The sequence below is a fragment of the Eupeodes corollae genome, chromosome X, assembly GCF_945859685.1.
Source record: "Eupeodes corollae chromosome X, idEupCoro1.1, whole genome shotgun sequence".
NCBI lineage: Eukaryota > Metazoa > Arthropoda > Insecta > Diptera > Syrphidae > Eupeodes > Eupeodes corollae.
In genome coordinates, this window is record NC_079150.1 from 5,143,876 (window position 1) to 5,157,718 (window position 13,843).

Here is a 13,843-nt window from a genome sequence, read left to right on the forward strand (position 1 = left end):
AAGCATTGTAAACCTACCAAAATGAATTACAATACAGCACAAAATACAAAAATAAACAGATCAGATGACCGATGAGTACTGAAATTCTTTTCTATTTCTCCAAAATCTTAATTTTTCAGGATTTTTTTTACAAAAATCGCGCTTAAAAACGCCTAACGCGAATCTGCTTAAAACCTTGATTTATAAGTTTGAACTCAATTGACTCCGTGGTTCGGAGTGTAGGGGCGGGGATAGTAGACAGACAAACTGGAATCGCGGGAACCATATTTTTCGAATACTCTACCATCGTAATGTTTGATTAAAATCTCAAACAATTAATTTAATTAATGAAATATTTAACGTATTTTTTATTTCTGACATTAACTTTCGCATTAGATATAGTACCAATTTCGCTTAAATATAAAAACTACAAAATCCGTTCTATGATTCATTAATTAGTTTTTACTGTTTGCTGATAAAAATATAGGTTAAGGAAAGTATGGATTAACGATTTTTCTAATCGAACAGTTAATTTGTAGAATCGACTAACATAGTAGTGCCCAGAGGCTACAATGAAATGCTTGATAATAAAAAAAAAACTTAACTATTTCTGAAATGAATGAAATAAAGCGAACTATTTCTATAGACCTAGAAGAAAGGTAGCGTCAGCGTTACCTCTAAAAATAAAAACAGCTTATCAATAAAAGAAAAAAACTGTTGAACCCCCTGCACTATCCAATTAGTCATCATCACATCGTTGTGACCCTCCTCTTCCGAATAATAATTTAAGTAGTTTAATGGTACAGTTGAACATATTTCAATGGAAATCGAAAAGAAACCAAAGACCAAATAAAAGATTGAATTTAAAGTTTTGATAGGTCGTACGTGGGGTCAAGTTAAAAAATGATCTCCCGAAACAAAATATTTATTGACTTTAACAAATCTTTAGTAGATGAGTATATGATTCTATTTTTGAAGAAATTTAAGTGTTAGTTTGGAAGAGCCTTAAATTTTTTGTGTGTTGTTAAGTTGGTCAAAAAAGAACGAGTCGCTTTTGACCAATTTAGAACTCTAGAAAATTGTTCCTCACATTGAAGTTACAACAAAATTGTTAGTTGTAAGATAAATAAACAATTGTATACGCCGGTGTAATAATCATTAACTACCTACAATATAAAATAATTACGATAGAGTAATTTGTAAGTTGTATTCCATGACATAATTCACGTGCCTTTCACTCACAACAATCGCCAAACAGATATTGGTGTTCGAGTGTTAGATTTTAATTTTTGTACGGTCCTAGAAATATATTTACCGCTGTTGCTGTTATTTCATACATAATTTTTTTTTCTACTGGAAGACTACTGGTTAAACAGAGGACACTTTAGGTCAATCTTGTCTAATGTGACCAAGTTTATATTTTATTATTTTACTACTGAATTTTATCCACTCGTTTTTGCTTGGATATTTGAATGAAGAATATACTTTACAGATATGTACTTTTAACTTTTAGTCCTTGTAAAATATATTAAGCTTACAAATAAAATCGGACACTATTCAGATGAAAAGTCAATTTTTCTCTCTGTCAAATTAAATTCAATTGTGGGTATGTAAAACAAATTAGCCTGGGCTGAAATTTAACTGAGGCTGTACTCGACATCGCATTTATTGAAGATGGGGAAAGCTATTCACCAAATAAAAATGTCGGACATCTGGTCACTATTATTATTAACTTGTCTGAATTTTCATCGCGACCATCTAGAATTATAGTTAGGTATATTTCAATACAAGTTCATCTTAGTTAAGAAGATACGGCCGGTAGCGGGTGTAATCATATAGCACATTCTTAAATCGAGCCCCTGATATGGTTATCGAAATTAGCACTGTAAAGTACTTCACTTGTTCTACCGCACAGCTTTCGTCGTCTCCCAAAACAAAACACATAAGTTGAGTTCCCTGGACATAAAATACTCAAACCGTGAATGTAAGGTGTAAAATTACGTTGATTCCTCCTCTTAACTTAATTTTTTTATCAAAGCAAAACGAAAAAGAAAAAATATTTTCATTCGACAACTTGTGGCTACCTGTGTCTACGCTTGCTTAACTAAGCTATAGAGCTATCCTATTGTTTATTACTGTTATATTATTAAACAGAAAAGCTACTCCGTGCTTGAATGAAAATATTAGTCGAAAAATATAATAATTGATAAACAAAAATCAAGTATCAAGTGCCGGCTTGTGTTGGTTCGAACAACACGTCGCGTTGTTGTCGTCCGTCGTCCACCGCGTCGTCATCGTATTAGACAGTCATTTATAAACTCTATAAACAGACCTATCAGCCCCTGAAGTTAAGAATAAAATATTGAAACGGATGAATAAAGATATCAAGATTAGTTGTGGTCACATTAAGATTGTTTGTGCGATTTAGAAACATCATCGAGAAGTAATTCAACATGTATGAGGTTATGGATTTGGTCTTGAGCAATAAGGAAAAGTGCAAGAATGTAAGTTTCTATATTCTAATAAAAATTTCAAACATGAAAACACGGTTAAATATACATTTTGAAAATACTTCTAAATTCCTTTGCACAAGCAATGTGAATACATTGCTATAATATACTTAGTATTATCATTGTTAAACTTATTGGTAAACTTATCTGAACAATGTCAATCAAGATATAGTGCAAAACATTTTGGCAACATCGCCACCGTGCGTCTCGTCGATCGGTGGCATCGTGTCGCGTGAAATTATTTTAAATGATAGAACGCAATTACGTTTTCTTAAATGCTTCTTATCTCGCATTCCATATAGGTACCGGAGTTAGATATTTTGGGTTTTTATTCAATAGTTTTTAATTTTGTATGTATTTTCCAACAATTTCAATTCCGTAGTATATGAATATTTAACGAGAGGCTAGATTTGGTAATAATCTTTTGCGATCAGTACTTTTCTGAAAGTTTTTAGTTACACAACGCTTTGAGCATGAACAGGTTACTCTTATTTGTAAATGGTTGATGTCCATCTAAGAAAGTTAGGAATTGAAAAGAATTTTGAGAATATCATGTACATGCCTCAAAAAGGATAAACATCTAAAGGTTTCACAATTGTATTTTAGAATCTTTGTTTGATTGATGTAACAGGAAATACTATTATATTTAAATGTAACTGCACACCAACAAAGAACAACTTTTTATTTGAATAGATGTTTGGGAAAAAAGTTTTAATTTTGACATTGTTTTCAAGGTCAACTATAAGTATAACAAACAAATTAAGGGATGATAACTTCTAAACAAGTATAATTATATGTTAAGAAGTGTATTTTGGGAACTAAAATTATAGGCTTAAATTCAAGATAGTTTCAAAGATGAATGGAAACAATTTCTTTGATCCTTCATAAATTGATACGTTGTATTTAAATTAAAAAATGTCGGTATACTTTTCGGTTATTCATTCATAAACTTGAATACTTGGATTCGAAATTGGCATTTTTGTCTTTTAATATGGACACAATGATACGGTTATTATTACCCAGAACATGATTAATTTTAAACACAATGCGAGCTTAGGAAAATAGGAACCAATTTAAGACGAGACACCGCTGCACATTTGTCTTTGAATTTTTAATGTAAAAATGAGAGGGACAATCAAAATTATTTATCCATATTTTGATGTGTAGTAAAAATGAATCTTTATACTATTGAGCTCAAATATGAAGTATGAGTATTACGGCCGAACTGTTACAGAGGGAACATTGTTTGAAAAAAATATCGATAAAACAACGAATAGAGAAGAAATGTTGCTGCTGATTTCAACTCACGAGGGAAGTTTTTATTTGGACCTTTTTTGTTGGACATTCAATCTTGTTGATAATTTTTTAACCATTTTGGTTCTGATTTTACAATTTGCCGATAATTGTTGGTGAATAAGTTTGTAACAACGGGCTTAGATGAATTTCAATAGTTGTACACTTTGACTCATATTTATTTTGCACTGCCGATTTTACGTAAACATGGAGTTATTTGTAACTAAAAAATATGTATCAAGGTGTTCTTAAATTTTTAAAATAATCGTTAATTAAACACCTATCGGTTCTAAGTTCTATTAATTTCAAATTCTGTTCTTAATGTCCATAACTTCTTTGCAATAGCTTCACATCTTTTTGTAATTTTATCTACCCTAAAACACTATATTTACTTTGTTTGATTAAATCGTTAAGTTTGCCTTTAAAATGAAATGAAATGAATAACATACATGAATTTTTGCCTAATTGTAAGATGTTTTCATACCAGGCATTATTGTACCAAAATAAATACAAACTTAAGTGAGTGTAGCATATAAACTTGTGACTAAAATAACAACAATATAACTTTAGCAATCATCAGACTTAATTCTTCGGCCGACAGCAATTTTCTAATAAAAGATGAGGAACAAACGTGTGTCTTTTATAAACAAGCAATTGGGCACACGAATTTATTTAAACATGAAATCTAAAGTTACTCGCATATAAAAAAAGTATAGTCCGTAACCTCTTCTCTTGATTCAATAATATTATTTTAGGAAAAACATAGAACGAATTAAAACTCGTTTTCCGAAAGTTTCATGGGCAAAGTAGATATTAATTGAGTCTTATGGTAGGTCTAGAGTTTCATGTATTATCATTTTTAACAAAAGCTTTGGTAATTTCTCATAATCATAAAAATTAAACTATCTAGCTTTCAGTTATCGATGATAACAACAATAATTAAAACTAATCAATTATTAAGTAATTATAATTTCGAATAAGAACATGAGGTCAGATAACTAAGATAACTATGATCTACCTAAGACACGGATTTCTTGCCTAACTTGACCAAGATTTGTGTGTCAATTCAAAACGGCCATTGATGTATGAGTATGACTAATCAAGATTTGGAAAACAAGGATAAGCAAATGTACACGTATATACAATTTGAACACAATTTAATACGATATTATTTAAAAACAAGCCAAATAAATTTGACTGCACTTGTATTATATTGTTAATTAAATCCTATAATTCATAGTTAGTCTAAACGATTGGAAATTTTTCAATATTGACACACTTTTCGCAAATCATTTAAACCAATTTTTTAACACCCATTTTTATCTTTCAAAAGTGACAGTTTGTGAGCAGGAAACAATAACAAAAGTTACAGGTGTTTGAAAGAATTTGAAAAGTATAAAAACCAAAAGAAGACGTCACTGTTCGGCAAAATATACAAAACCAATGGTTGAAAAGGATGGAACGCATACAAAAATGTACAAGATAATCCTTTTTACATGGTTCATTATTGTTTTATTTTTTGTATATATTATATTTTTTAAATGTTTTTATTCCTAAAATAAATATTCATATTCTCTGTGATCTGTCGATAAACTGTCTACCTTTTTTTTTTTTTTTTGTTTCCTAACACTTCCAACGGTCTGAACACAAAATTAGTAATTGAAAGATTACAAATTGTCGGCAATTTTCAGCCGATTTTCTACCAAAAAGGTGTCTAATATTTGGATAAAATCAACCAGCCGAATAAACGGACAATTTAAACTTGATAGAAAATTGGCAATTGTCACCTTCTTGGATGTAATTGGAAGACTTTTGGGAGTTCTCCCAATATTAAAAATAAATGTTTGTTTGTATTTCTCTACAGGTCGTAGATTTACTACAGGGTCTTGTTTTAACTGATGAAACCATAAAACAAATCCAAAATGTCTTTATTAGTGAAATGAATTTGGCACTTAATGACCAACCATCATCACTTCAAATGGAAAACACATACATTCCTGAATTACCAGACGGAAAAGGTAGGTAAAGTTATTGTTGATTTTCGCCTTCGTTCATTTATTTTTCATTATATCAGAACAAGGTGTGTTCCTAGCCTTAGACTTGGGTGGTACTAATTTTCGAGTAATTCTAATGGTTCTCCAAATGGGACACATTATTGAAGAAACCGTTCAACACTATCACATAACGGATGAATCAAGAACGGGCTGTGGCGATGCCCTTTTTGACTACCTCGCGCAATGTGTCGATGACTTCGCCAAACAGAATGGACTCTCTGATGATCGCACCTACTGCATGGGCTTTACATTTTCCTTTCCAATGCACCAGCATAGTCTGAACTCAGGCAGCTTAGTGACCTGGACGAAATCCTTCAACTGCACGTCAGTAGTCGGGATGGATGTCGTTGAGAAACTTCGAAAATCCCTTATTAAATGTAATCGACACAACATCGAAATCCTGGCAATTTTAAACGACACAACTGGAACTTTAGTGCAGGGTGCTCGTATTGATACAAAAACTCGAATTGGTATAGTTCTGGGCACCGGTTCGAATGCCTGCTATATGGAGCTAGCCAAAAACGTCAAACATTGGGAAACTCGATGCCATGGTGACCATGTGATTATCGATGTGGAATGGGGAGCTTTTGGTGATAATGGAGTTCTGGATTTTATTAAAACTGATTTCGACCGAGCCGTTGACGAGGGTTCGCTGCTCAGAAATTCATTCACGTATAGTATTGAAATCTTTTTAATATTTCAATCTTTTATTTATCTTGTTCGATTTTTGTATTCTGTAGATTTGAAAAGTACATTAGCGGAAAGTACCTGGGCGAATTATGTCGAGTAATACTCGAAGTACTACACAAGCAGAAGCTATTCTTCCCAGCTGTTCCAAAAGAAAAATTCCCAAAACCTTGGACTTTTGGATCAGTAAATGTTTCTAAAATTGAACAGTAAGAATAACTTTTTCCAAGTAAAAGAAAAATTGAACAACTATTTTCCTTAAAACAATTTAGGGACACATTGAACTTCAAAAATGACAATCTACTAGAAATATTCTCGAAATTGAATTTGAAATTCCATACAGATTATAATGACGATGACATTCAAATAATTCGATATGTTTGTGGTTTGATTTCAAAGAGAGCAGCTCAACTTTTAGCCATAAACACGTCGATTTTACTTAATCGTATGGAAGAAAAGGAAATCACTGTAGCCATAGATGGATCAGTTTATAAGCACCATCCTCGCTTGAGGCACTGGATCTCTGAATACACGAAGCAAATGGCTCCCACCAAAACGGTAATATACAATTTTGATTCAAAGTATCTTCGAAAGTAAAAATGGTCATCAAATTTAAAGCAAGTTAATTGAAAAATTATTGCTCAACAATAAGGCACACAAGGGTCTTTACAAATGTGCAAATTTTATTTATTTTACCTCAATAATTTGGTGGAGCAAAATATTGATAACATACAACAGATTGACAACACAGTGAATGTAAAAAGCCCTCAATATAATTACTTTTCAATATTAAAAAAGGTATTGAAGATTTTTCAACAATATACAGTTCATGATAGACTAAAAATAATTTAAGAACAGTGAATAGAAACACAGTCAGAAATGTTCGTTTATTATAGCAGTTCTAAGTTTTGCAAAATTCGTAAAGTTTGACAATATTCGTTTCATTCAATAAATTTATCACTTGATATTCCGAAAAAAAAAGTCTCTTCTGAATACATTCCTTCTGATTTCTGAGAATGGGGCATTTTCCCAAGAAGTGGACAGTATCCTCTCTTTCTGATAGGTTGCACATTTTACACTATAGGGGTAAGTCAGCTCTGTGTGGAATTCACTACGTAGTCTGACCATCATAGAAATCACACGGACATTATTGGAATCCTTAAAATAGTTGTTCTCGCTTAAGCTAATTTCTCCTTCAAGTGTTTTTCTATATTTATTTTTTTGTAACAATAATGCCAAGGTATATGTAGTCTCGTACAATTTCGATATTTTCGCGATTAAAGCTCCATCCTTCATTTGATGCATTACGTTCTCCAGCACTTTTTATAATCATAACCTTTGATTTATCTATATTTACTATTAAATTCCATAGCTGATAACACTTACACTTGTTATCCCTATTAATCATGAGCTGCAGAGCTTCCGGAGAAAGTGCAAACATGACTATATCGTCTTCACACTACCCGGCAGGTAGTCTAAAAGGTTGTCTATGAAAAGTGCAAACAAAGTTCGGCCTAAGGTTTCAAACTAGTCTTTGAGTTCTTCTCCTGTCCATACAGCCGCCCTTGTTCCTCTATATAGGTGCTACTCATTAACGCGACCAAACTTCAATGATATCCCAAGACTTATAGAATAGTGCAACTCGATCGATTGTATCATAAGTATCATAAGCTACTTTAAAATCGATACAAAATACATACACCTTTTTCCTTTGTTTCAAGAAATTATCTGCCAAGCTCGTGAATATAAAAATGTTATCTATTGCTAAATATCCTGGTCTAAATTGAGCCTGGAACTCCCTCAGCAAGTTTGCGGTCTCAATCCAACTAACAAGACGCTTAAGCATCATTGTTGTAAATATCTTGATATATGCATTTAAAAAAGAAATCCCTCTGTAGCTAGCTGCATCAAATAAAGATCCTTTCTTGTGGATTGGAAATATAAAAGCATATCAAAGTTCATCTGGAGACAGTTCTCCCTGAAAAATTGTATTAAAAAGATTTAAAAAGTGCTCTTTGAACATGACAGTCTCATAACTTAAAATTTCTACTGAAATACCATTCGAACCGGCTGCTTTTCCATCTTTAAGCATCACCAGCGTTTCTTCCAACTCGCTAAATGTAAATGCACAGTCCAGAGAGTCGACTACGAATCCAGATGCTGCAAATTGCCACTTTGTCGGCGTTATTTTAGGATTCAAAATGTCCTTGTGTGGATAGTAAGACGTTTTCCATTCCGCTCCCTAGCCAGTTTCTAAAAATAGAGGAGTAAAAACTCCGCTTATTTTTCGGATTGCTTGCTTTTAAGAGTATAAACTTCTTATTTGCCTCTATATAAAAACCCTTAAATAATCCTTGGGTGGAGTTACGAAAAATTCTCAACCACGCAAATGATGTTTTAAGAGCTTTTAGATATTCTTCGTCAAAACAGGGTTCTTTTGTTGTATTTCCTATCTTTTCACTTAGTTCTTCTTGTGGGTTTGAGGCTTTCACAGGCCGTACTAAGTGGAAAAATTAATCGATTTAAAGTAATAGGAGTGGCAAGTCTAGACTTCGTCGATGCTCCTAAGCCTTAGCTTCTTTCAATTTGATTTGATTAGTTTTTTCTTAAGTCCTAGGAAACATTGCTGTTCCCCGTATTTCCAAATTGAAACGATTTGTGTTCCAATTTCACACAATTTCCATAACAGATTTCTAGCAGTACAATTCTTTCAGTGAATTTCAACCAGGGAATTTTGTTCAATGACAGAAATTTACAATGATCGCTATAAACGACCTGTCAAAAAAATTCCAATGATTGGTTTCAATGATGAAAATCAATGATAAGCTATAATTGGTCCCTAAAACCTGTCAGTTAAAATCATGAATGTTTGAAGACAAAACGTTCGCAATTTATTCGTTTAATCCAACAATGCAAACCTGCAGGTAATTATTACGAAACATTCTAAGACCGTGTACGCTTACTTCTTTTACATTTATAAATATTTATTATACACACATTTCATTTTACACTTTTATTTCATTTACTTTTTTTAGAGCAAATTTATGCTAGCTGAAGATGGCAGTGGTAAAGGTGCTGCCTTGGTTGCTGCTATTGCTATGAAAATTTCAATTCGGGAGCATGGTCAAAAACAAATAATCAAATAAAGTCTTAAGATGAAAAATTAAGTATGCAATTTTAATTGTTTTGTTTACATTCCTACACTTTATGTACAAAATAAATACATTTTTGTTTAAAAAATTGATTTACTAAACAAAATATACCTACAATCGCTTTTATTATGAGTTTCAAAGATTTTATAAACATCATTGTATATAAATAGATAATAAACTGATTAAAATACTTGATTAGATTCTAGCCATTTTTATGTAAAGGTTGTCACGTACTCACTATCCAAACAAGCTGGTTTACTCTTATCTGTTGAGTGATTGAACATGATGATAGTTCAAAGCATTGTCTCCCAGGGGTTTATTGACCCCCTTACTTGAGATACATATACCTCAGCGAGCTTTACAAATAGTAAAAACTTCGAACTCGAGATTTTAATCAAACATGACATTACGATGGTATTGTAGTCGAAATTTGGGGGTCCCGCGATTCCGTCCGTCTGTCTGGATTCGCCTCTACAGCCTTAGCCATGCGGTTGATGGAGTTAAATCTTGTAATTTAAAGTTAAGGAAATGGCGTTAGAAGTTTTTTTAATTTTTTTTTAAAGATTTGTTTTTGATTAAAGATTCAAAAACCGAATTTACTTAATAACAAAACAACAGTTTTTTATGAGTTGTTTACTAAATATTTTTCTTAACTTTTCTTCTTTCAATAAAAAAAATATATTTTTGTACTGCTCCAACAAGGGTATAACTGTTATTTTGTTGTTACATTTTTTCGGGAACCCATGAAAAATAGATTTTATTCTGCACAAGCAAAATAAAATCTAATAATAAAAGCAAATAATATTTGATGATAAAAAACGTCAAACGATTATTATTTTAAAATCGATATTCCGAAACAGGGTCAACGAAACCAAAATACTAATTGTATATTTTCTAAATAACTGCATACAAAAATACGAATATAAAATGATTTTATCACTAAAACAATTTTGTGCAAAGTAAAATAACATTAATAACATCTGGTAAAATTTTGAGTAAAATCGAATTGACAGCTTTTTTATAAAAAATAAAAACCTACAAAAAATATTACTCAAAGATGGTAAAAATTTAATTTCGATTCAAATATCTTTTCAAAACTTTGAGATTATGGCCTTAAAAGAAATATTGTTATCAACATTTGGTAAAGTTTTAAGTAAAAAATAAAATTTTTACAAAAAATAAAAACCTAAAAAATTTAAGAAAAGTAAATAAAAATTGATATCGACTCAAATAACTTTTCAAAGCTTTAAGACATTGGCTTGAAACTAATTTATCTTTTAAAAATATTGTTGTCAACACTCAGTTAAATTTTGAGGAAACTCGAATTGAAAGTTTTTCTAACAAAAAAATAAAAACCTAACAAAAAGAGAATACTAAAACTTGGTAAAAATTTACTTACGACTTAAAAAGCTTTTAAGAAATTAAAAATATTATCTTCGATATTAAGTAGTTTTTTTATAAAAATTCAACAGTCCGTTTTTTTCATAAAAAATAAAATCTACAAAAAATACAACGCAAATTTGGTAAAAATTGATGTTCGGTTCTTGATATCCCTCAAATTTATTTCTTCATCCATTTTATAAAAATTTAAGAAATGCTACTAAAATTGGTTAACATTAACATAACGAAAACCTACAAACTTTTAAGGAAGACAGACAGACGGGATTTGAAGTTATCAATGTGGGTAGCATCCCAGCCTTTTTTTATGAAATTGAAACTTAAACGTATATTAATAAGCTCTTATTAATTGCATACTTGAAGTATTTTTAAATTAACACTGAAAAATTAATTTAAAAAAAAACGCCAATACATATTTTTTTTTGAGAAATCAAATGGAATTCGATTTTTTTGAACACAAACTTATTTTGCAGGTACATTTTTAAATTTCAAAATACAATAACAAATTTTAAACAGACCGTTTGGATACATGAGCAAGCTTGCATTTCTTTAAGTCAACCAAATTATATTGCGCACTTTCTTTCAACAGCTCTATAATAGTAATTTCTGTTTGATGTTATTATCTGCCAAGCAATATTAATTTAAAGTCAGTTCTTAGATTATCGTCAAAGGGTAGTTAAACGTACGTACGCACAAATATCGCTTTTAAAACCACGGTATCAGAACTTAGATCTTGAAGCGTCGATATATGTCAAAACTGACAGTTTTTAAAAAGTAACCCGTTTACAATAACTACGAGCAGTAAGAAGTTAATAATGTCATGTGTTAATTCACAGTAAAAACGTACAAGTAAACTAGTAACAGAGTTGTTAAAAATTGATTTCTTTCCATTATGCAAATGTACTTCAAATGAAGTGCACGACTCTATCATACGAACTTGCTCCTGCACCCAAAGATTCTGTTTACAGCTAGAACTTATATTTAAAAAATGTCAAAAGCCTACCTATAAAAAAAGTTTGTCTTAAGAATTTTTATTTAATCAAAAAAGTAAACCATTTTTAATTAAAATCTCGAATTCGAAATTTTATACGAATGCAAAGAAAAGGAAAGAACTGTTTGATTCCATTGAAAATTGATTCCAAGTTTTAATACATTATATGTTTTTGTTTTTAACAAAAAATAATTGAACCATAATTGTATGTTATTCTTACTTATAAAATGAAATTAGTAAACTATTAGCAAAACATATTTATTATTTTAAAGACATACATATATAAAGTTGAAACAACAATTGATAAGACTTATGGTTTATTCAAAGCTTAGAACTTAAGGTCTTAATATAGCGTAGAATTTGACCGACAAAAATTATATTTAATTAAATTTGTTTCGTGGTCCTGATGATATATAACATATTTTAAATTGTTATTGACAAGGGGATGTTTTTTTTAGTTTGAGTAACCCGAATCAACTCAAACATTTGTTCTATGTTGCTTCAATCTAGCTAATAAGATGCTTTTTAAGATATCTTATGGATATCGTAGATCCTTAAAAATTACATTAAAAAATGTTATTTTGAGTTAATAGAAAAATGACTACTGTTTTGTAAAGTAAACATGTGATAAGTAGTTGGAATTCTTCAATTATATTTTAAAGTAGTTAGTAAAGTATGTGGATATTTCAGTTACAAATGCATAATTGTAGTTGAATTTGTTTGTAATTATTTTTTCTAACACTGATTACATACAATCTGTCTGACTTAATATATATGTACAATTTAAAGAATATTTAAAAAACTATAAAAGTTCAAAGAAATGTATTTAAAATTTAGCAGGGCGAACAATACCTTTCATTTTCTCTTATGTCAAATATAACTTAATGACTAAAATTAAAATTAAAACTTAATTACAACTAAAGGTTAATACTCTACAGGAGTTTATGTTAGCAATATTATCCTCTGTAATTAAAAGGGAAAACTCTTTCATAATACGGAATTTTAAAGTCTGCATCTGGTTTTAATTGGGCAAATGACCCGACATTAAAAATATTAATTGGTAATTTTTAATATTTATCAACTTAATTTTCATTGGCATTTACGTCCATTAAGGTTCTTGCTAGTGGATTTGCATGAAGACTTATTCGTTCCATTTCTTAGAAAGAAGATTTATTTTATACTTCATAAATGGTGTTACCTGAGTTGCTTTGTATATTGTTTTGTTTAAAAATTACTTCTAATCCGGCTTTCTAAATATTTCACAGCAAAATCTCAATACTTTTCGTTTAAAAATGTCCAATTATTTTGCTACACTAGGTGAAATTGTAAACCAGGTACAAAAATTGTATGTTATGATCGGTCTAATATTTTAACAAACCTAAATTAAGGGCCAGATTCGAGCTCAAGACATCTTAATCGATTAAGAAAATAAGTGGTATTGTCGACAAGTGTTATAAAAAAGGTAAGCTGATTAAATAGAAAGATTAAATCGTTTAGCTTAATCTTAATTCAAAAGTGCATCTTCCGATTTTAACCATTTTTATAACCCCTCAAGATCGTTCCATCATACTCACTACATACACTCACTGACTTCCAACAACTCCAACTTAACATCAGCAAATAAATAATTCACCAGCACCACAGCCAAGCCATATGTACATATATATGGCTATATCTTTCTAAGAGTAAGCCGAAGCCCTCATGAATTTGAAAAGAGAGGGAGAACGACTAGAATTTCAAACCTAAAACTTGACTTTCAGTGAAAGAAACATTTTTTCT

At 30.6% G+C, this 13,843-nt stretch overlaps 1 protein-coding gene across 1 annotated transcript; it reads left to right on the forward strand.

The window, feature by feature from the left end:
- The first annotated feature begins 1,786 nt into the window (after positions 1–1,786).
- Positions 1,787–9,875, forward strand: LOC129953367 (hexokinase-1-like). The gene is made up of 6 exons (XM_056066499.1): positions 1,787–2,483; positions 5,647–5,800; positions 5,857–6,508; positions 6,577–6,732; positions 6,796–7,081; positions 9,559–9,875. Exons 1-6 carry the CDS (start codon positions 2,433–2,435, stop codon positions 9,667–9,669), a joined length of 1,410 nt encoding a protein of 469 aa, XP_055922474.1. The 5' UTR covers positions 1,787–2,432; the 3' UTR covers positions 9,670–9,875.
- The last annotated feature ends 3,968 nt before the right edge of the window (positions 9,876–13,843 follow it).